We start from the raw sequence: 25161 nt of genomic DNA, 5'->3' as shown, positions 1-25161 counted from the left end.
ACTACTAGTCTTGGATAGATGAAGTAGACAAAAATAATGGTTTGGAGTGTGTCCAACAGAAACAGAATGGAAGCTACACATTTCATTTTAAATTTTCTAGTAGCCTCATTTAAAAAGTACTAAAAAGAGGGATGAAATTAACTTTAATAGTATTTATTTTTTATTTAACCAAAAATATTATTTCAATATGTAACCAATATAAAAATTATTCCTGGGCTATTTTGCTTTTTTGGCATTACATCCTCAAAACCCAGTGTGCGTTTTCTTTTCTTTCTTTCTTTCTCTTTCTTTCTTTCCCTTCTTTCTTTCCCTTCTTTCTTTCTTTCTTTCTTTCTTTCTTTCCTTCTCTTTCTTTCTTTCTCTTTCTTTCTTTCTTTTTCTTTCTTCCTTTCCTTTCTTTCTTTTTTTTTTTTGAGACAGTTTCACTCTTGTCACACAGGCTGGAGTGCAATGGCGCTATCTTGGCTAACTGCAACCTCCGCCTCCCGGGTTCAAGTGATTCTCCTATCAGCCTCCTGAGTAGCTGGGATTACAGGCGCCTGCCACCATGCCTGGCTAATGTTTGTATTTTTAGTAGAGATGGGGGTTTCACCATGTTGACCAGGCTGGACTTGAACTAACCTCAGGTGATCCGCCTGTCTCGGCTTCCCAAAGTGCTGGGATTACAGGTGTGAGCCACCGTGCCCGGCCCCGAGTGTGCATTTTACACTTATATCTCAGTTCAGACTAGTTACATTTCAAATGCTTAATAGCCACAGACAGAGAATGGCTACTACGATGATCAGTGCAGATATAGAGGATTCAAATAATATAATTAACAGAAAAGATAACAGAAGTAAGAAGAAATGAACTAAACTTTGTAACCTAAAAACAGAATACAGGCTGGGCCCAGTGTCTCACACCTGTAATCCCAGCACTTTGGGAGACCAAGGCGGGTGGATCACGAAGTCAAGAGATCGAGACCATCCTCGCCAACATGATGAAACCCCATCTCCACTAAAAATACAAAAATTAGTCGGGCGTGGTGGCACACATCTATAGTCCCAGCTACATGGGAGGCTGAGGCAGGAGAATCGCTTGAACCTGAGAGGCGGAGGTTGCAGTGAGCCAAGATCATGCCACTGCACTCCAGCCTGGCGACAGAGCGAGACTGTCTCAAAAAAACAAACAAACAAACAAAAAAAGCAGCATACAAACTTTACAAACTACCATGGAAAATTTATAAATATTGATTAAACACTGAATTACAGGAAATATCAATAATTTCTTAATTTTAAATTAGAAATTTTGTTTTCTTTTTTTTTTTGAGACAGGGTCTTGCCTTGTCACCCAGGCTGGAGTGCAGTGGCACAATTGCGGCTCACTGCAGCCTCAACCTCCCGGGTTCAAGTGATTCACCCACCTCAGCCTCCCAAGTAGCCGGGACTAAAGGCTCATGTCCCCCTAATTTATTTATTTATTTATTTATTTATTTATTTATTTATTTTGAGACGGAGTCTAACTTATGTCACCCAGGCTGGAGTGCAGTGGCGTGATCTCGGCTCACGGCAACCTCTGCCTCCCAGGTTCAAGTGATTCTCCTGCCTCAGCCTCCCAAGAAGCTGGGATTAAAGGTGCCCACGACCACGCCTGGCTAATTTTTGCATTTTTAGTAGAGACGAGGTTTCATCATGTTAGTCAGTCTGGTCTTAAACTCCTGACCTCAAGTGATCCGCCTGCCTCGGCCTCCCAAAGTGCTGGGATTACAGGTGTGAGCCACTGCGCCCGACCAATTTTTAAAAATTTTTTGTAGAGATAGGGTTTCGCCATGTTGCCCAGGCTAGTCTTGAACTCCTGGGCTCAAGAGATCCTCCTGCCTCAGCTCCTAAAGTGCTGCAGGCATGAGCCATCGTGTTTGGCCTAGAAAGATCTTATTTTATTACCACAGTGAAATTAAACAAGAACTTGATATTAAAAAGAGTAAACAAACCCCTCTACACTTAAACATTAAAAACACATACTCCTACATATATTATGAGTCAAAGAGAAACTCAAAAATTATAATTACCACTTAGGAGAAAACAGCCTATATAAAATGTTATAAGATATGGCCAGCATCATGGAGTGACAAATTCACAGACTTGAATATTTTCAATGTTAAATAAGAAAGAACGAAAGTAAATGCAATAAACACCAAACTCAAGAAGTCAGAACAGAGCAATAAAACAAGTCTATGGGAAAAAGGAGGAAGGAAACAATAAAGATAAAAGCAGAAATTAGTGTATCAGAACAATGGTTTTCTAACAGTGCTCTCTGGACTCACAAGCCTCCGATAAGAAAGAAAAAGAGTGGGAAATTCCCTTCTCCTCACCCCTCCTTTGATTTAATCACAAGTGCTTGGCTTTTATATGCCAGGATTTCACATATGGTTTTATTTTTTTAAAAGAGTTCCATTGTACGACTTAGTGGGTAAAAATCATAAGCCTTAAAAATAGGGGGGAAATGCCAGGTGCAGTGGCTCACGCCTGTAATCCCAACACTTTAGGAGGCCCAGGCAGGCAAATTGCTTGAACCCAGGGGTTTGAGACCAGCCTGGGCAACATGATGAAACTTCACAGAAAAATACAAAAATTAGCCAGGCATGATGACGCATGTCTGTAGTTCCAGCTACTTTGAAGGCTGAGGCAAGAGGATTGCTTGAGCCCAGGAGATAAAGCCTTCAGTGAGCTGAGATCATGCCACTGCACTCCAGCATGGACAACAGAGTGAGACTTTGTCTCCAAAAAAAAAAGGCAGGGGAGGAATATATAAATGCTACATAAATGTAAGTGTAAGAGCTGGAATTTTTCAGAGGTGGGGGAAATCCAGTAAATGATAAACCATTAGTAAATGCAATCAAGAAAAAAGGAGAGAAAGCACAAATATACAAAAATTAGGCAGAGTAAAAAGGAGCAAAAACAAATAAAATTTTTAGAAAGATCATGAAATACTTTACAAAAATGGTAAGAGTTCAAGCACTTTAAGTTTTGTGATAATGAGAATCATTTTATCTCTTTAAAAAGGTATTTTGAAAAATAAAGTGCCATGTAAACAAAATAAAATACCAGGCAAATAATTTGAAAATCTCAATGAAAAGTTGCTGAGAAAAATATAAGTTTCTAAAACTAAATTGAGAAATGAAAAACCTGAATTCTGAATAAGCTAATAAGCAGGGGGAAAGAAAGTTGCCAAAATGTTTTTTATTTATTAAGTTCAAGTTTAGATAGTTTTATACATGTCTTTCAAACCTTTGAGTAATAAATAATTCTCATTCTATATAAACTATCCCAGAGCATATAAAAAGAGGAAAAGTTGAAATATCTGGTAAAAGCTAGCATAACCCTAGTTCTAAAAGCACAGAAAGCAATCAGTTTAAGGTTAGTAGAGAGACAAAAGTCCTATATAAAATACTAGTAAATCAAACTTAGTAATACATTAAAATATTAATGTAAAGCTTATACTGGGAATGTAAAGATGTTTCAATACTATTGATTCATTGTATATTTCTTTAATAGGTTAAAAAAATCTAAAAAGTTTCCTGATAAATGGCAAAAATGTCATCTAATGGTATTTATATTTACTAGTGACAAAACTGTAGTAAAACAGAAGTATTCCCCAATGCCAAAACTTTATGATTAAGATACTAAGGAAAGAAACTGTAGACCAATATACAATACATTTGCCCTTCAATTTAGAAGATGGTGCTACTCACAGTGGATGTGATCTGCAGGTGCCTGAGCAACTTCACTGCTGTACTTCACTACTCACTACTGAACAGCAAAGAGACTTAACAAGTTCCCTCGATAGGTCACCTCTCTATTTAACCAAGCTTCCCATCAACCTGATGGGTTTTCCACTAAGTGATCAACCTTTTTAAAATAAAATCTTTCCTAACATATACATCAGATCATGTCATATCAGGATAGGCTGAGCTGCCTATGGGGTAGATACTACTGTTCCATTTTCTGGGTAAAGAAACTTGCTCCCAGGTTACACACCTAGCAAGTGGTGCAACCAAGATAGTCTTACCATAAGATGCAGCAGTCATACTCTTAAGTATTTATCCAATTAAGATAAAAATTTATGTCCACACAAAAATCTGCAAGTGAATGTTCATAACACATTTTTTCATAATTGCCAAAGAGTGGAAGCAACCAAAATGTCCCTCAATAGGTGAATAGATAAACAAACTGTGACACCTCCATACCCTGGAATATTATTCAGCATTAAAAAGAACTCTCAGCTGGGTATGGTGGCTCACACCTACAATCCCAGCACTTTGGGAGGCCAAGGCAGGCAAATCACTTGAGCCCAGGAGTTCAAGACCAGCCTGGACATCATGGTGAAACCCTGTCTCTACCAAAAATACAAAAAAGAATTAGCTGGGCATGGTGGCGGGTACCTTTAGTCCCAGCTACTAGAGAGGCTGAGGTGAGAGAATTGTTTGAACAGGGAGGCGTAGGTTGCAGTGAGCCGAGATTGTGCCACTGCACTCCAGCCTGGGTGATAGAGCAAGATCCTGTCTCAAAAAAAAAAAAAAAAAAAAAAAAAAGGAATGAACTCTCAAGCTAGAAAAAGATAGAGTTCAGGAGTGGGCGAGGGATAAACAGGTGAGGCATAGGGGATTTTTAGGGTAGTGAAATTATACCGTATGATACTATAATGGCAGATACATGACATCATGCATTTGTTGAAACCTATAGAACTTTAAAACACAGAGTGAGCCTTAATGCCTGCAAATTTCAAGAAATCATTTAGGAGGTTAGGAGATTTCAAGAAAGAATGTAAACTGTAACAATATAATCTAACTGTATTACAAATCTAAGAAATAAATTCACTGAAGGGGAAAGGGAAAAGGTGCTGACCTAAGTAGCTTTGGAAATGAGCAGAATTTGCAAGACTAAAGGCAAAAGGAACTGAACATAAATACTGAACTCTAGTCATTAAAGTTGTTTGCCATGGGTGTATGGGTTAACAATTCTTATACCGCTATACATGTTTACCGTAATTGAACAATTAAATAAACAGATTGATGAATGGTGGGTGCCAGGTTTCTAACTGTTGGAGTGGAAAGGAGGGGAAAAGGTAGAAAGAATAGCAAGGCGAAGAGTCTAGAATGATCCATGTGGTAATGAATTAGAATTGGAGACATCAGTAAGAGCCCATGTTTCACTTTACACAGATACAGTTGGTTATATATAGAAACATATAAATCAGGTTATTATTAATATATACACTTGTATTTCCTTGCTTTGTCAGCTAAGAGGACCTAAAAGAAATGACATCACAGTAACAAGGAGCATACCTAGCACAAACATCTTGATTTCTAGTACCAATCTTCAATAAAAGGAACCTAGGCTCCTTAGACAATGGCTGATTCTAGGACTGGGGCAGGAAATATATAAGATGAGCCTAAAGGATCTTGTAGTGTCAGAAAGTAAGGAAGTGCTGAAAACACACACACACACACACACAAGCACACAAGACACAAGACACTGATGGGACATGTCAAAAGGGGCACAGGAGGTCGGGCGTAGTGGCTCACATCTGTAATCCTAACACTTTGGGAGGCCAAGGTGGGCGGATCACTTGAGGTGAGGAGTTTGAAACCAGCTTGGCCAACATGGTGAAACCTGGTCTCTACTAAAAATACAAAAATTAGTGGGGTGTGGTGGCAGGCACCTGTAATCCCAGCTACTTGGGAGGCTGAGGCACAAGAATTGCTTGAACCCAGGAGGTGGAGGTTGCAGTGAGCCAAGATCACACCACTGCACTTTAGCCTGGGTGACAGAGCAACAGAGCGAGACTCCATTTCAAAAAAAAAAAGAAAGGGGCACAGGAACCAACTGAAAGAGCTCCCAGTGGCCAAAACTGGAACAATTTCCACAACAAAATAAAGTAATATTGGATTATAACCCAAAGTATAAAATAAGTATGCATGATTCCATACTTATATCAATAAATGGTTGAATAAATAAATAAGTGAGGCCGGGCACAGTGGCTTGCACCTGTAATCCCAGTACTTTGGAAAGCTGAGACAGGCAGATCACTTGAGGTCAGGAGTTCGAGACCAGTCTGGCCAACATGGCGAAACCCCATCTCTACTAAAAATACAAAAATTCACTGGATGTGCTGGTGCCTACCTGTGATCCTAGATACTCGAGAGGCTGAGGCAGGAGAATTGTTTGAACCCGGAGGCAGAGGTTGCAGTGAGCCGACATCACGCCACTGCACACCAGCCTGGGTGACAGAGCTAGACTCCATCTCAAATAAATAAATAAATAAATAAATGGGAGACAAGAGCTGAATCTCCAGTGCAGAAGAATTTCAAATAATTTATGTACTACTCCACTGTAAAGTGGGGGAGCATAACTCCCACTCCTTAAGTGTGGGGTGCACATAGCAACTTTCTTCCAAAGAGTATGGAAAGGATGAATAAGAAGTCACCTTACAATAGAGAAATCTGACAAACATCATATCAGCCAGGTGATCAAAGTCAACATTAACAGTCATAATCATGCTGATAGCATGTACACTTGACATGATGGGACGAAAATGGCACTTTTCCTCTGTGATCTTCTTCCTCAAAACCCATAACCCTAGTCTAGTTATGAGAAAAAGACCAGACAAATTTTAATATAGGGGCATTCTACAATATACCTCACCAGTACTCCGCAAAACTGTCAAGGTCATCAAAAACAGGAAAGGTCTGGGAAACTGTTACAGCAAGAGGTGCCCAAGGAGCCTAAACTAAATGAGATAGCCTGGATGGGATCCTGGAACAGTAAAAGAACGTTAGGCAAAAACTAAAGAAAACTGAATGAAATGTGGATTTTAGTTAAGAATGTATCTGTTCTGGTTCATTAAGTGTAAAAGAAGTACAATACTAATGTGAAATGCTAACAATAAGGGAAACTGGAGGGGAAAGGAGGAATAGGGGAACTCTGTACTATCTGCTTAATTTTTCTATAAATCTGAAACTGTTCTAAAAATATAAAGCCTATTAATTTAAAAAGTGGCATATGGTATAATCTTAATGTTTTGCAAATAAAAAAAAAGATAGGGTTCAATTCATTCATTAACCTGATCTTTACTGAGTCCTTCCTTTGTGCCAGTCAGGCACTGTGATAAATACCAGAACATTAACAATGGCCACCTCTGGGTAGTGAATTGCTGCCATTTTCATCATCTTCTTTATATTCTCTATATTTCTAAATGCTCTAAAAATATGTGTTTTGGAATCAGAAAAAAATAAGTAAAATAAAAATCTTTATGCAAGCATGAGGTAATATTACTCACAAATTGGATAGACTTTAATTTTTGGTCCTCATCTTCATTTCACTCAGTAGTAGTGGGATCAGCTCAAGTCGTTGTGAAAAAGGAAAGGAAGCCCCCTGGTCAGAGATCAAATGGGGAATAAAGAAGATCCTACAGGAGGTGGAGTGTTAAAGTATATACTTTATTCCTGTAGATGATTAATACTATACCTATATATAATTCTGAACATCAACTCTTCTTACTAAATTCATTTTCCTCCAGCTTTCTTGAGTAATAACTGACAAATATCCTTACTAAATTATAAGTAAAATAGCCTATGTAATTATAGCTGTGCATACTAAAATTGTTAAAAAATAATTAACATGATATAATTATCCCCCAATGATGTCACTAAGGACAAGTTGTTTTTATTATGATTTTACTTTTCAAGTTTACTCCATATTAATTTTTAAAAGACTTCCTTTCAAAACACTTTAGGAGGTCACATGTTAATTTAAGTACTTGTTTCTTTACCTGCACTACTTAGGGGAATAAAAGGTCACAAAGATAACTTCTTCCATCTGTCTCATCCAGCTTTTTAAAAAAATCTGCTCTAAAGATACACCCACAAACTTACTAGATGAATAAGCATATAACCGAAAAAAAAAACATAAAGAAGTCAAAAGCAATGTCTACATGAGAGATCATATCTCTAGTATTATATATGCTTTCCAATTCATTTTATGAAGCTAGTATAACCCTGATGCCAAAACTTGATGAAGACCTAGGAAAGGAAACTTCAGACCAGTATATAAAACATTTGCTCTTCAGGGCCGGGCGCAGTAGCTCACGCCTGTAATCCCAGCACTTTGGGAGGCTGAGGTGGGTGGATCTCCTGAGGTCAGGAGTTTGAGACCAGCCTGACCAACATGGAGAAACCCTGTCTCCACTAAAAATACAAAATTAGCCGGGCATGGTGGCACATGCCTGTAATCCCACCCACCCGAAAGGCTAAGGCAGGAGAACTGCTTGAACCTGGGAGGTGGAGGTTACAGTAAGCCGAGATCGCGCCATTGCACTCCAGCCTAGGCAACAAGAGCAAAACTCCGTCTCAAAAAAAAAAAAAAAAAAAAAAAAAAAATATATATATATATATATATATATATATATATATATATTTGCTCTTCAATGTAAAAGATGATGCCACTCACAGTGATTACAACCCATAACCCAAAGAGGCCTGGGCAACCCTGCTCAGAACACACTACTCACCACTGAACAGGGAAGAGATTTTAAAAGATCTCTCAATATATTACCTCCTTTATTTAACCAAGGTCACCATTCTATCTGGTGGGTTTTCTATGAAGTGATCAACCTTTTACAAACAAGAGCTCTTCTAATATAAACATCATGTGCAGTCACATCTGAATGCCTTGGGCTTCCTGTAAGTGTAACACCCAGTGTGAAAAGCACCACTAACTGCATAAGAACATCCCCCAGATGCTTCTGACATCGCAGCATTCACTCTACGTAGGACCTGATGCTACAGAGTCTTCCCACAGTTACCTTCAACTAGGGAGTGAACAATACCGCATGGTGTAAATGTCCTCAGACCAAAGAGAAAAGGCAAAATCAAAAACAACCATAAACAATGCTACATTGTCTAAATGCATTTATTCTTCAAGAAATATTTATTGAATGCTCATCACAGGCTAAGCACAAAAAGTAAACGAAATAGATCTAATCTCTACCTTAACTAAGAGTTTACAGTCTAGCAAAGAATATAGACTTAAATAGACAGAATAAATTGTGACAACAAAGGAAGTGATGGGTATACAGGTCCATAGTAGAAGCACCTAGTCTAGAGGGGAAGGTAAATCACGGAAGTCCTCTCAGAGAACTCATCTTTCACCTGAAACCCCCAAAATTAGCAGGCCAAGAATGTGTACTGGGGGAAAGGTGGGAAGTTGGTGAGATGAGGGAAAGAATGGCCCAGGCATGGGAACATCATGTGCAGAGGTCCAGAGGTGAGAGATCACAGTTTAGTTGGAGAGACAAAAAATTTCAAATTGGAGGGCAGAACACAGAGGTCAGGAGGAGGGTGGTGAAAGATTAATATGGAGGGTAAGCTTGTAGCAATATACTGTATTTTGTACTAAAAGTAATACAAAATCATTTGAAGTCACATATTTAAAAGGTAAACACAGCTCTGACAACAATGCATCTTTCTGTTATAATTCATAGCTGCCCTAAAACGAAAATTCTCTCAGCTTCCAGGGAGCTTATAGATATCTACGCCAGCAAGTCAGGGTAGGAAAAGCAAACAGGAAAAGATGACTGAAGGACAAGGGAAGAGAGGGTATTTGCAACACTAGAGGCATGATATGATTATCACACCCCCGCAAAAAACCACTGTAGAATTTGAAGGCCAGCTGAAAAGACTCTGACATGGCAGGATGCACCCAAGAGCACTAGGTTTTGTAGACTGGTGAAAGTTTCCTACATTCTCCCAAATTCTCTGATCTTGTACATTCACAAAGTTGCTCTTTTGTTTATTTAGAGAATGACATCTTATGGGTCATATTTTTCAAACTACTAAAAGATTAAGGTTGCTTCCTGTTTTCCAAGTAATGCTCCTAGTACATTAAAAGCAAAAAATATTTGTCTGTGTTCCCTAACAGTTGCAAGGGTTTTTGTTGATATATGTTTCTAAAACTCAAAAGTTCACTTCAATCAACCTTTTATTTGGAGGCAGGATGGATGGCCAAATACTGTTGAAAACAACCCCACTGACCAAATACCAATCAAAGTGTTCCTAGAGGGGAAATTTCGTAAAAGTATTTGAACTACTAAAGCAGAACTCACATTTCCAAAAAGAAAAATGGCATAAATTTCCACCTATTCTAGCATTACGCTCAAGAAAATATTTGAGGTTTTTGTCTATGGGGAAAAGGGTTAGCACCACCCTTTGGCAAAAAAATAAAAAAAAATAAAAAAAAGTCTCAAGTACTGGCAAATACTCTTTACATGTGAATGCTTGTCCTCACTGGGCATAATTACAGAAGTGTCCATTCTCTCCCTTTGTTGGTGACTTTATTCTCGTTTTACTTCATCAGCCATCATCCCATCCTCTAACCCCTCTCTTCTTTTCATAGCCCTCTAAGCCTGTTGGTTGGCAGTCACACTCTCAACAGAAAGATAGAGTCAGAGGTGGGACTGCAGGACAGGGAAAGAAGGGAGAGACACAAGAAGAAATTCTTTTCTCCCTTCCCTTTGGGTCCTTCCACTGGTTCTCACCTCCTCTTTGTGTGGGGCCCCATTCCTGCCCTCATTCTGTCCCCTTAGATGGTCTCTTCCCTAATCCTCAGAACCCCAACCTGGCTCCCATCAGCTCCTCATTCCTGCCCAGCCCTGCTCATTGGAGTCATTCCCCAGTCACAAGTACCAGCATCAGAGCTTGGAGTTGGAGAGGAGGGGGATGAAGAGTGCACTCCCCCAACTAACAAAGAGGAAGCAAGTAGAAGGGGGAGATATTCAGCAGAAAAGGAGTTTTCAGAAGCCCAAGTTGGAAGGTGGGACCCCATCAAAATATTGTCTATAGTCCTCTTCTCTAGGTATAATACTTGAAAAGTAGTTTTTAAAAAATAGGTTGGCCTGTGAATCATCCTAAAAACTTGGTCCTTTTTCCCATAAAAACATTGCTTCTATAAGAAAATATCTAAGTGAACATTGGAAAATAATCTATGTATTGACTTTTAAAAAATTTTAAGAGCAGGATGCTATTTCAGCCTTACCATCTCTTAAATTTTCAATGATACCTGTATTTTTTTTTCTAGTTATAAGGAAAATGTTTCCTTTATCTTGCAGACACTTCACTCTGAATACTTTGAAGAAGTTAAAACCTAAAAGACCAGACATCACCCCTCCCGGTTGGAGATGGGACCCTGGGTGGAAAAGGGTAGAGGGATAGAAAAGGTTTGTTGGGTTTGTGGAGGAGAAGAGGAAAGGAGAACAAGGGAAGGAGGGACTCCCAGGGGCTCATCCCAGGGCTCTCCTTGTACTGGTGGTGGTGGGCAGGGAGTAAAAATCTGTTTGTGTCATCCCCAGGACTTCCATGAGTGAACTACTAACAGTAAGACAATCTTTCCAAAAATAATTGGCCATGCCTAACCACCTTGTCATGTCTAGCCAACCATGCCTGCCATGCCCAAACAATCTCCACCTTGGAAACAGTAGAAAACCATATTTCATTCTAGGGCATCTGAGTTTTCTATACATTTAATTAAATGTCACAAGTATCTCTTTAAGTTACATATTGCTATTTTATGGAAGAAAGCAACCTAGTTGGTAATCCCACTTGTATAAAGTCTCATTAACAGCTTCTGGTAGAAACAAAAATAATAATTCCCAATTCCCTGTCACAGGTACACTGAAGTTATCAGACCATTAGGATTTCTGCAGTCACTCTTAAATATATCACTAAAATCAAACCTCTAAGATTTTAGTGTTTAATTTTCCTGTCCTATTAATTGAAACTTTCATGGAAACCTTGTCTATTTTCACATCAATTACATAAAAGTACCATAGTGGGGAAAAATGACTTTCAGTTTGTCTAGAACATGTTTTAAACTTACCTAAAACTTCTGATCTGAAAAATGTCATCATTAAGGCATATACTTTTCACCTTTTGCCAAGAAGGAAAACGTGTTGGCAGGCTACAATCATACCTCATACCTGCCAGCTTTGTTTTGGTTTGCAGGAAGTTGTCAGCATTACAATAGAATAACCGTCGGCATGTTCTGATTGTGGTTAGGTTCGACCTGCTAACTGTGTTTGCCCCATGACCTAAGAAACGTGTAGTGTTTATATTTTTAATTTTCCTTCTACCTCCTGTAGAGGAAAAATGAAAATACTTATATACTCACAACACAGAGAAAACAAAAACCAGAAACGAAAACAATGAGAGTACTTTGGATCAAGTTTTAACTAGCAGCCAGCCTAGAAATCCAGGATTAACACTTTTGCAATCTTTATTTGACAGTCTAAGAATATATTCTATAGAAACATCTGCATATGGCCAGGTGCAGTGGCTCATGCCTGTAATCCCAGCACTTTGGGAAGCTGAGGCAGGAGGATTACCTGAGGTCAGGAGTCAAAGACCAGCCTGGGCAACATGATGAAACCCTGTCTCTACTAAAAATACAAAAATTAGCCAGGCGTGGTGGCGCATGCCTGTAATCCCAGCTACTTGGGAGGTCGAGGCATGAGAATCACTTGAACCCAGGAGGTTGCAGTGAGCGGAGATTCTGCCATTCCACCACAGCCTGGGTGACAGAGCAAGACTTCGTCTCCAAAAAAAAAAAAAAAGAAAAAAGAAAAAGAAATTTCTGCACATGTACACTAAGATGCACAGATAAAGATGTTTTCTACAGCAGTGTGGATATATAAAATATTTGGAAACACCTTAAACATCCATCAATAGGACAATTGCTAAATAAATTGTTAAATACTGTGTAGCAGTTTAAATATATATACACATAGATAGATGGATAGATTGATTTGCATGAAAAAGTCTCCAACACTGCTATGGTAAAAAAAACAAACAACAATAAAAACAAACCAGGGTGGGTGCAGTGGCTCACACCTGTAATCCCAGCATTTTGGGAGAGAAAGGATTGCTTGAGATCAGAAGTTTAAGACCAGCCTGGGCAATACAGCAAGACTCTCGTCTCTACTAAAAATAAAAATAATTAGCTGGGCATGGTGGCATGAGCTTGTTGTCCCAACTATTCAGGAGGCTGAGGTGGGAGAATCACTTGAGCCTGGAAGATTAAGGCTGCAGTGAGCCGTAATCGTGCCACTGCACTCCAGCCTGGACAACAGATTGAGAACTTGTCTCTAAAAAACCCCAAAAAACAAAAACCACCCCACCAAATATTCTATATACTTCTATGTTGTGCAAATATTCTACAATAAAAATATATCTATCAGTTATTTTCATAATTTAAAAAATACATGGACCATGACATCAACCAGAATGTCTAAAAATAAAAAGACTGCAATAACAAGTGTTGGTAAGGATATGGAGCAACAGGAACTCCCATATACTGCCTGTGGAAGTGGAAAATGGGTATAATCACTTAAGAAAAGTATTTGGAGTTTAACATACAACTACCCTATGACCTAGTAATTCCACTCCTAGATATATTTATCCAAGATAAATGAGTGCTTATGTTCACAAAACAAGTTATACAAGAATGCTCGTAGCAGCTGTATTCGTGATAGCCAAAAACTGAAAACAACTCCTTGTCTATCAGCATAAGAATGGATAAACAAATTGTGGAATATTCACACAATGGAATACTATTTAGCAAAAAGGAATAAACCAATACACACAATAACATGGATACATTTCAAAAATATTATGTGGACAACAGATACAAAAAAGTACATACTGATTGCATTATGATAGAAGTCAAAACAGTGATTAGCTCTGGGATGGAATACTGACTGGAAAGGAAACTTTCTAGGGGGATGGAAGGTGGTGTGGGTGTATATTGATAAAGTATCTTGATCTGGGGAGTGGTCACATAGGTGTATATATATGTTTAAGTCAACCAGTTTTAACACTTAAGATAAATGGTATATAAGTCATACCTAAAGTACTAATTAGAAAGGGAGAAAAATGTAAGGAAAGGAGGGAGGAAGAGAGGAAGAAAAGAAGAGAGAGGGAGGGAGAGAGGGAGAAAGAAACATTAGACTGTTGCAAAAGTAATTGGAGATTTTGCTATTTAAAAGTAATGGCAAAAACCTCAATTTTTGCACCAACCTAATGGATGGATGAATGGATAAAAGGGCTCATACAAAAAGTTATGAGAAAGAAAATAATTTTGGGGGCTTTTTTTTTTTTTTTTTTTTCCCAAAACAGTGTCTTGCTCTGCCACCTAGGCTGGAGTGCAGTGGTGCTATCTTGGCTCACTGCAACCTCCAACTCCTGAGTTCAAGCAATTATCATACCTCAGCCTCCAGAGTAGCTGGGATTACAGGCATTCACCACCACACCCAGCTAATTTTTGTTTTTAGTAGAGATGAGGTTTCAGCATGTTGGCCAGGCTGGTCTCGAACTCCTGACCTCAGGTGATCCACCCGCCTCAGCCTCCCAAAGTGCTGGGATTGCAGGCATGAGCCACCATGCCTGGCCAGAAAAGTTATTTTTAAAGGAGTGTAGTTTAAGAAGGTTTATTAAAATGCAGTGAATAGATGTTTTCTGTAGCTACCTATGCACCCAAGCATACTTCCCATACTAGATTTATAATATATAGTACCTTAATTAATTCCAGCTACTACAATATTGGTTTCATTAAGTACAAATATGTGCCATTGGATATATTTTAGTAAAGCATCTATTATTTGAATAAAATTTTGTTTTTCCATAACAATATTAGAATGTCGACAATGTTAGGAGGAGACCCTAAATGAGAATTCGAATAATTCACAAATGATTTTATTAAAGCCAGCAGCCTTGAGGAAGACTTGCTATCTGGATGGTAAGACCACTCTATTCCTGAGCTCAGATCTGTCCTATCTTCCATGTAAATGCTGGATAGTAAAATTAAGCAGTGGAACTCAAAGACTCCAAACCTGAAAATCCATCTGTTATAATCACCTAACCTATAATGCAGCCCTGACAAACTGGAAAGCAAGCAATGAACTCGGAAACACAGGGGAAATAAATATGAATAAATGTAGCAGAAATTATAGGATTTCTGTAGGGTGTAATGGCTTACAACATGAAAAAATTAGATCTATGATAGTTAGGTCAATATGTTAAGATTCTCAGATGGTGGTAAAACTTGATACTTACCTTATTTTTCCTATATGTAAAATGATTAAAAACTGTTTAAGTATTATACTTATGAAATTAGGTAAAAATATTATCTTAATAACTGGTACTACAGTTCCTCTTAGGGAAAGAACTGTCATTGTTTGGGAAAATAACTTGTTTTGCTGTGTGTGGCTATTGGTGGGAACCTAAACAACTACACAGATAGTTAAACTGCCTTTTCATGTGGCAGGGAAAAAATATATATGTATTTTTTACTTCAGATAGGATAAAGAAAGGAAGTGACAATGAGAAGGCATAAGGCTGGGAACTAAATCAAGTGAAAGAATAGAGGATATACCCTGATAACTGGGGTGGCAGAAGGGTATTTAGGAATAGGAATGCCTAATGCTCAAATCATTTGCATGACTGCAATGTAAACCCCTCCTCCCCATCCTGGCACCCCCTGATTCTCCAGTGATGTTTTCTATACTCATAGGGACTTCATGTGAATAGGCTTTTGTGGAAATTGAGAAGGAAAATATGTCCAGGCCAGGGCTTCTCAACCTCAGCGCTATTGACAATTTGGGCTGGATGATTCTTTACTGTGGAGGGACTGTCCAGTGTATTGTAGGAAGTTTAGCAGCATCCTTAGCTTCTACCCACTAGATGCCAGGAGCACCCTCCCGAGCTGTGACAACCAAAATGTCTCCAGATGTTGCCAAAAGCCCCCAGGGTCAAAATCACCCCTGTTGGCAACCACTGGTTTGCGCCTACACAACCCAGGACAGACAGCATGCATAGCAGCAGGGGAGCCTGGAGGGAAAGCTGACCTTGACAATGCATGCTCTTTGAGAATCACCCTGATCCTGAGGAGAGCTGTGAACTTCCGTGGGGAGCAGCTCTTACCTAGAGTTCAAAAGATCTAGGCAGTCCATCTAACATGAGACGATAATCAGAATGAAGTTCAAATATCTCTACCACGTTTTTTTAAATTTTAGCAAACAAAAGGGAGAAGGAGAATAGATCTTTTTTTTAAAACTAGGAATTAATGCAAAATACTAGTTTTACACACACAAAATAGTGTGTTCTTTTTTTTTTTTTAAGACTAATTTTGCTCTGTCGCCCAGGCTGGAGTGCAATGGTACGAGGCGGGAGGCTCACTGCAACCTCTGCCTCCCAGGTTCAAGTGATTCTCCTGCCTCAGCCTCCTGAGTAGCTGGGATTACAGGTGCCTGCCACCATACCTGGATACTTTTTTTGTATTTTTAGTAGAAATGGGGTTTCACCATCTTGGCCAGGCTGGTCTCAAACTCCTAACCTCAGGTGATCTACCCACCTCGGCCTCCCAAAATGCTGGGATTACAGGTATAAGCCACCATGCCCAGCCACAAAACAGGGTGTTCTATAACAAGGCAAGGAACACACATCTTTCCTGATATGCTCAGTCATACACAAACAGACTAGGTGAAACTTCAAGTGCCATCTCAGAGAATCCTTTTGTGACAAAACAAAATTTCAACTGAAACATCAGGGTAGAAAAATTATATGCCTGGGAATCTATAAGAATATAGAAAATTCAGAGAACTGCAGGCTAGGTGACAACAAAAGCAATGAAGCTAATTTTCTCTCTCCTTCCTCCATAAAGTTTCTCATCGAAATGATCACTAGACTCTGAAGGAAAGAAATGGAGATTTTGAAAGAACCCCTAAAAGTCGGGCTGGGCATGGTGGCTCGCACCTGTAATCCCAGCACTTTGGGAGGCTGAGGCGGGCAGATCACGAGGCCAAGAGATCAAGACCATCCTGGCCAACAAGGTGAAACCCCATCTCTACTGAAAATACAAAAATTAGCTGGGCTTGGTGGTGCACGCCTTTAGTCCCAGCTACTCAGGAGGGTGAGGCAGGAGAATTGCTTGAACCCAGGAGGCAGAGGTTGCAGTAAGCCAAGATTGCACCACTGCACTCCAGCGTGGTGACAGAGTGAGACTCCATCTCAAAAAAAAAAAAAAAAAAGCCTCCTGTAATGGAGAAAAAGGATAAAAACAGGGATGGGCCACCAATATAAGCAAAAGACCATGACTGGGAGTTTTCCTGTGGAAAGGCAGCTGCCAAAACAAACAAACAAACAAACAAAAGAGGTCAGTTGGATAACTCAAGTGAAAAAAAAATTAATTTTATTTATCAGACATTTATATGGTGTTTAGTACATACCAGATACTGTTCTAAATTCTTTTCAAATATTCATTCCTTTATTCTTCATATAAATTCTGTAAGATAGGTACCACTATTATCTCAATACTACAGATAGTTACCATTATTATCTCGATATTACAGATTAAGAAACTGAGGCCCATGGTCTATTTAGTGAGTAAATGGTAGTAAGAAAGTGGCAAATTGAATCTAGGCAAATTGCACACAGAGAAAATATACAGGACCTATGAGAAAACATTAATGTTCAAAAAGAAAAGATCACCTGAAGAACTAAAGGAAATGCCTCCTTCTGAAGCAGATTTATTATTAAAGAACAGAAATGTTTAGAAAATTTCTAATTCTCAGCAACATCCAAAAAGTCATTAAATGTACAAATCAGCACTTTATAGATGTAATGAAAATGAGACAATGAATGATGAGGAGAGAATACATGGCAACTTTTTAAAAAATAAATAAATGTTGAATTTAAAACCATAATGAAAACAGTGACAGATGAGACAGTAAAAAAGATGAAACAGAGAGAGCATATCAGGAGTCCAATATATGTATGCTATAAACTCAAGTATGACAGAATAAAACAGATGGAGCAGAAGCATAATGGAAGAAAACTTGCCCAACTCAAAGGGAGACCAGAGTCCATAGATCAAGAGGGTTCACTACATACCAGGCAAAATTATTAAAAGGCCTTCCTGGCATGCTATTGAACAACAACAAAAAAAAGTATTAAAAAGTCTAAGTAAGACCTTGATACTAACTAGTGACATTTTTGAGAGCAAAGAAAAATATTCTATACACCCCCAGCTGAGAGGAGTGGATTATAAATGAAATATACCAGGCTGGCATCACACTTTTCCTTCACAAAACTGAAGGCCAAAAGATAATGGCACAACTTTTAGAGGCTTAGTTGGGGGGAGGTTGAAGGAAGGGGAAAAGTGTGACCCCAGAACTTCATGCCCACAGCTAAGTTTATATGAAATAAGGGAGACACATTCTCAGACATACAGAGGCTTAGTAAGCCTATTATCAAAGTACCCTTCCTGAGAAATTCACTCAGCATTATATTCTAGATCATCAACTACCAGGACTTTACATACTGTCCAGTACAGTAGCCACTGTGGCTACTAAGCAGCTGAAATGTCGCTAGCACAACTGAGGAACCAACTTTTTTTTTGTATTTAATTTTAGTTAATAATTTAAATTGAAATAGCCACATGTGGCTAGTGGCTATTATGGTCAACAGCACAGTCTTAATATCTAAGAGATAAAATAGAGTTCAAGGATGAAAAATTCATGGTACCAAAAGTAAGAAATGAACAAGTTAAGCAGGGAAAACATTCTTGTTTGTTTGGTTTTCGAGACAGGATCTCACTACTTTGCTTTTTGGTTCATAGACATGACCTTTTAACTGTGTCCTCACATAGTGGAAGGAGTAAGGCAGTTCTCTGGGACCTCTCTTTTTTTTTTTTTTTTTTTTTTTTTTGAGATGGAGTCTTGCTCTGTCGCCCAGGCTGGAGTGCAGTGGCGCAATCTCGGCTCACTGCAAGCTCCGCCTCCCAGGTTCACGCCATTCTCCTGCCTCAGCCTCCCGAGTAGCTGCAACTACAGGTGCCTGCCACCATGCCCGGCTAATTTTTTGTATTTTTAGTAGAGACGGGGTTTCACCTTGTTAGCCAGGATGGTCTCGATCTCCTGACCTCGTGATCCGCCCACCTCGGCCTCCCAAAGTGCTGGGATTACAGGCGTGAGCCACGGCACCTGGCCATCTGGGACCTCTTTTATAAGGGCATTAATCACCTCCCATCATATTTGTAATTAGATTTCAACATAAAAATTTTGGCAAGTCACAAACATCCAGAGCATAGCCGTGATCTAAGAAAACCCTCAGGAAAGGCCAGGCACGGTGGCTCATGCCTGTAATTCCAGCACTTTGGGAGGCCGAGGCAGGCAGATCAAGAGGTCAAGAGATCAAGACCATCATGGCCAACATGTTGAAACCCCATCTCTACTAAAAATATAAAATTAGCTGGGTGTGGTGGCGTGTGCCTGTAGTCCCAGCTACTCGGAAGGCTGAGGCAGGAGAATCACTTGAACCTGGGATGCAGAGGTTGCAGTGAGCTGAGATCGCTCCACTGTACTCCAACCTGGAGACAGAGCGAGACTCCGTCTCAAAAAAAAAGAAAAGAAAATGCAAACCCTCAGGAAGTCCAGGTGGGGTGACTCACGCCTGTAATCCCAGCACTTTGGGAGGCTGAGGCAGGCAGATCATGAGGTCAGGAGTTCGAGACCAGCTTGGCCAACATAGTGAAACCATGTCTCTACTAAAAATATAAAAATTAGCCTGTCATGGCAGCGTGCACCTGTAGTCCCAGCTACTCAGGAAGCTGAGGCAGAAGAATTGCTCGAACCCGGGAGGTGGGGGTTGTGGTGAGCCAAGATTGTGCCTTTGCACTCCAGCCTGGGCAACAGAGTGAGACTCCATCTCAAAAAGAAACGAAAACCCCAGGAGACAATAACAAGTGAAAAATTATAAGTAGAAAAATCAATAGACAAACCTGTGCACAGATATGTCCCAACTTTTAAAGTATATCCATATAATGAACACTGAGAAAAATACATGGAAATTTAACAATTACTGATTCTGAGTAACTGTATCCTATTGTGTGTTTTCTAAATTTTCTATAATTAGCATTATTACTTTTATAATCAGAAAATTTTAACATAAAAAAGGAATAGAATTATAGTCATATCTCACTTTTCAGAATTCAACGGAGCAGTAGCCTCACTGATCTGGAAGCAATCCAGTTGCAAAAATTAAGCAAAAAAGATTCTGAGCAACCAAAATACATCTTACAAAGCCCACACTTAAAGATGTGGGTACTTTGGTCATCAAGAAAGCCCTTTGTAACTTCTTTTACATATATCTCAATTCCAACTAACGTAGTTATCTGATGTACCAGAAGCACTGGGAATGTAGACACAAAGACAAGGGTGCAAAGTGATAGGCCTTGGCCTAACAGCAAGAAAAAAATAATGAAAATAAAAATATAAAGCAGACACAGACACTTACAAAGCAGTTCAGGGGCAACTATGGCCAAACTTCCTAAACAATACATTACCATAAAGTATGGTAATAGATATTCACTATAACAACTTTGAGTTAAAGAGTGCTCTAAAGAGGTTCATTTGAAGATAGCTGTAGACTGGTTGGCTAAAGAAGAAAAGTTCCTAATGCATTTTAGGAAAAACCTGATCACAAATATTTATAATAAAAAGATAAGAGTGCTTAAAGAGAATCTCCTCAGCTATCCAGAGCAACTCATTTCTGCAAGTTCCCCATAGTTGGAATTTTACTATACTGAAACAGATTTTATGATTGGCTGCATTGACTAATACTAATCTGGAGAACAATCTGGAAGGAAATGATTAATGACTGCTTCTTTACAAGGAAGTTTAAAAATAAATAACTATAGGCATATCAGAATCAGCATTAATGCAGCAATTGCTACTACATGCAGCCAGGTTGTTGATGTTATTTTGGCTTAAATCCATATTCTGGGCAGGATTTAGTACCATGTAGGCAGTTGGGACCTATTAGCTACCAGGGTAATGTCAGTAGGCCCCATTCCATCACACAGGACAAACTACGAACCAAAGAAATATCTATTCCACCTCCTTCATACTCATCTCTTTTGCTTCTGACTTCAAAAGCAGGGCTAGAAAGAACAGGAAGAAGAGACTGATTATGTTTATATCTGTGGAGCAAAGATTATGCAAACTGCCAGCACTTCATTGTTTTTGTTTTCAGTGTGGTTATCACAAAACAAAAACAAAAAGATAACTTCTACATCTGAAGCCCCATTATTTGAAAACAGACCTGAATATTTCCTCCTCTTTCAATAAAGCAGAAAGCACCCTCCATTTTACTTATCTATGAGGTATTTATTTATTGATAGGGGACTAGTTACTATTTCTATATGAGAGCTTGACAGAGTCTATCTAAAGAAGCTATTTCCTGAGTTACTCTAGAAGCCTCACACTGTTTTGATATTTGCCAAAAATCCAAGATAGCATTTTTTTTTTAAATTTCTCCACCTTCCATACCCCTCAGGGCTAAAAAGAGAAAAACATGACCACAAGCATAGTTAATGGTCCATTAGCACTCTGACCTCTCTGAGTTTCTATTTGTCTTTTGTTCCTTTTTCTTTTAAATATTTACTATTTATTTTTTCCTGTTTACAAAAGTAATGCATGGTCATTGTCACAATTCAAACAACATAAAGACGTATGAAATAAAAATTAATAACCTCCCCTCCTCCAAACTCTCACTCTTCTCCCAAGGAAGCCAATGTTAACAGTCTGGTATATATTCTTTTTTACTTCTTCCTAGGCTTACACAAATATTTATAACATATGTGGCTTTTCTGGTTTTGTCTTTTGGTTTTCAAGCAAAAATGGGATATTACATGTACTATCATGCATTTTGCCTTTTAGTCTTAAAAATATGCCATGGACACTTTCCAAGCCTATATATAGATCCACAGAATACTCTTTTAGTGGCTGTGAAGTATTCCATAAGACAAATGTCTCATAATTCATTCAACCATCACCCTGAGTCTCCCAACTTATTAACATTTAGGATAGATCTTCATGCATATACTACTTCATGACCTTTAACTTCAGTGACAGATTTTTAGAAGTGAGGTTTCTAGGTCAAGTGAAACATTTCCAAATGTTTCAAATTTTATGTTTAAACAAAATTAATTTTAGGCCTTGAGAATTTCTGTTCTCTTCTTCATTATGCAAAATTTTGTTATCTACCATTCACAATGCTTTACATATTTTATTCTTAAAAGCACACACATTATGTCAAAAAATGCCCCTGTCATTTATGCTTGTATAGTCATAAATAAATAAATGCTTAAGTTATGGCTGTGATATCCAGTGTTAAATCACTGTGCAAATGCTTATGCCTTGGTTTATGAAAGTAGTAATTCATTGTGGAAACCCCACCCCCACAGCCATGTGGCAGCACTAGAGTTGCAGCCCTCACATCCTGTGACTCCCTCCCACAGAGTGACTATATAGAGATCAAGACCTCCATTTTTTCTAATTATCAACAGTTAACCTTAAAAAGTGTGTGGTGGGGGAGACAAACAGCAACAAACAACAAATTGATGGCCATTTTGGGTTTCTAATATCGACAGAGTATTTGTAACACAATGAATAATCCTCCTGGTCTACACCAGAGACTGTGTTCCAAAAGAAATAAAACTTGTAACCAATATGTTGCTATTATTATTACAGGAACCTTTCAAAAACATATTCTTCAAACATTTTTCAATAGAATCACTGGATGAATCACACTTCACATTTTTTTCTCTACTTCAGATTCAAGTTCTAATTGCAAACTTAAAAAAAAAAAAAAAGCCTTAAAGAAATACATTAACCAACGAAGCTCCTTATAATTTGGTTTCAGACTCCTCCATATATTTTAAAGACCTGAGCACCAACAGAGATTGTTAAGACACAGCAAGCTTGATACAGAAGTATGTGACATGCAATTAATCTCCATTCATACCCTGCTCTACTTGTCAGCAAACAAAGGTTCTGCTTTAGAAGGAGATCTGAACACTTCAATTAAAAACAGTCAGCTAACAAGAAAATAATCTAAGCTAAAGGAAGGTGGCAGGTGCAGAAATGAGTTGTTTACCAAAGTGTCAGTTTTGAACAATAAAGAACTGCACATCAAAAATGCTGAAGGAATGGATTTCATTGCAAGCCTCTGAAAATAAAAAGGAATTTTCTACCAAGCCTAGACACAAAACTGAAGTATAGTTTAATAAACTTATAAAATAGGTTTCCTGTCATCAAATGACAGATACCAATAAAAAGAATCACTTTATATCTTTCAATGCAAGGGCAGAGTTAAACTTTTTGCCACAGTTCCTTCTCTCCTAGAAACCAAAGGCAATTACAGCCTTCCTTCACAAGCCTAATATTAAACCAACAACAGAGGGAAAGGCTGGATTGTTTCTTCTTAGACACTCAGATAATGCTCTTTTACCCTGCAAATAGTTTTCTACCCCCAAAATTTAGATTTATTCTGATCGTAAGTAAAATGGATTTTGGAAACCTCACCTCAAAAGAAATATCTAGTTGACAGCTTTTCCATAGAAGCAGTCCAGAATGGAAATAGTGCTACAAACAGAGACCAAAAGGACTTGCCAAATATTTGATTAGGAGGCATTTATACAGAGATAACAAGGTAATGGAGGTATAAAACCAATTAAATTGAGAGAAACCAAAAAAAAAATACTGCTTGCCAAAAATATGACCTGCCCAAAGCAGGCCATCTGTTAAATATGTGTCAAATATGTCAACTTAGATGCCAAAAGGCTTAATTCTGAATAGTTTCCTCCTGGGACCCTTATGCGACTGCAGATTCGGCCTCTGTCCTCCCTGGAAGGTTAGTTACAGGAAAGCAAGTAAAAGTGACTTTCACCATGAAACCCAGCAGATGAAACTGCCCGTTAGCAACGTCTCTTTGCGACATCTCTTTGGAGTGTCGGCAGTGTGTGTTGAGTGTTGATGGGGATGGCTGGAACTCTTTAAACCACCGCTTAGACACTGTAGTTGGAAGGTGAACACACCACAATGGGGGCACTTCTAGAAAAGGAGGAAATCCTATGCTGAGAATGAGCCTGCCTTGGGGTGGGTGAGACCCCTAGACGTCTGCATGGTGATAAAGGGAGGGCTGGGGTTTTCGCACTGACAAAAACTCACGTCAACCACCTGGCCTTGGCCCATGGGGATCCCATGAGCCCCTCGCAGCCCCCTGGAGAGCCTCGGGGACCTCTAAGGAGGAAGCTTTGGGGTCTTCTGTGAGAGGTGAGGAAGTCGTGGCTGGGGAAGGAGGGGGACAGGAAACCCTACAGATGTAGGGCAGTCCTTCGGAGAAAGGGACAGGTCGAAGACCAGGCAAGGTGGCATGGGGGACCAAGAACCTGGCCTGAGGACTTTAGAAGCTGGGGAGGTGAAGTGGAGGCGTGGAGGTGCCTCAAGGAAAAAGAAGATGTGGGACTCCAGGGAGTGAAAGGGGCCCTGAGGTGAGAGGATGGAAAGCTGGCTCTAGGGAGTTGAGGGCTCTGGAAGCCTTAAGGTTCTAGAAGGAGGTGAGTGACGAAGCTGAAAAGAAAGCCCGGCCGCGGGAGGCCTGGTGTCCCCTTTCTGCCTTCGGCTCAGCACTGGAGGGGCCTGCGCCAGGGCGTTACCTTCCAGGAGCCAACGGATCTCCTCAGGGAGGGCGGCGGCCTGCATTTGGCTGGGCGGGAGAGAGGACGCGCGCGGGCCCTGGTCGGGAGGCGGACGAGCTGGAAGGCGACCCGGCTGCACCGCGAGGCACCTGTACCTCAGCCGCGGTCGCCGCCCTCCCAGCCCGGCCGCGGGGCGGGGCCGTGGGTCCCCAGGCGCGTCAGGAAGTGGCGCGGGCGGCGGGCGGGGACCGGGACGGGGCGCGGGGCGTGGGTGCACGTGGCGCTCACGCCGGGGCCCAGCGGTAGACGGATTGGGGGTGCCGGAAGCACCGCACCGTGCGAGGCCAAAGGTGCGCCCCTCCAGCACCCACCAAAACAAAAGACTTCACAAGGCTCAAAGGACCCACGGCTTTGGAGACTCCATCCTAAGCACCAAACAGTTGACCTCACGGTGGCAGATCTGAAAGACCACGGGGTGCCTGAAGTAGGGTGCGGGGAGGCAGAATCCAAGGAAGAGATGAATCCCCGTCAAGCACAGCACCCCTCAATTGCCGGCCCAGTTAACATCTCCATCCCCAGAAAAGAGGGCAAAACTTCG

General features: G+C 39.9%; 1 protein-coding gene across 5 annotated transcripts in view; it reads right to left on the bottom strand.

Moving 5' to 3' along the window:
* Positions 1-24776, bottom strand: part of SKAP1 (src kinase associated phosphoprotein 1) — a 307330-nt gene extending 282554 nt beyond the window's left edge. For 3 of the 5 annotated variants that reach the window (XM_054456000.2, XM_054456002.2, XM_054456003.2), the window contains exon 1: positions 24582-24741. In XM_054456000.2, the coding sequence (XP_054311975.1) occupies positions 24582-24627 (46 nt within the window). In that variant the 5' untranslated portion in view covers positions 24628-24741. Of the gene's footprint in view, positions 1-24581 lie in introns of all 5 variants that reach the window. The other 2 variants (XM_054456001.2, XM_054456004.2) reach the window with 2 other exon arrangements.
* Positions 24777-25161: the final 385 nt, after the last annotated feature.

This window comes from Pongo pygmaeus, chromosome 19 (assembly GCF_028885625.2).
Source record: "Pongo pygmaeus isolate AG05252 chromosome 19, NHGRI_mPonPyg2-v2.0_pri, whole genome shotgun sequence".
In the NCBI taxonomy this organism is placed as follows: Eukaryota; Metazoa; Chordata; class Mammalia; order Primates; family Hominidae; genus Pongo; species Pongo pygmaeus.
The sequence above is the reverse complement of the archived record's forward strand: the minus strand, read 5'-3'. Positions and strand labels throughout refer to the sequence as shown.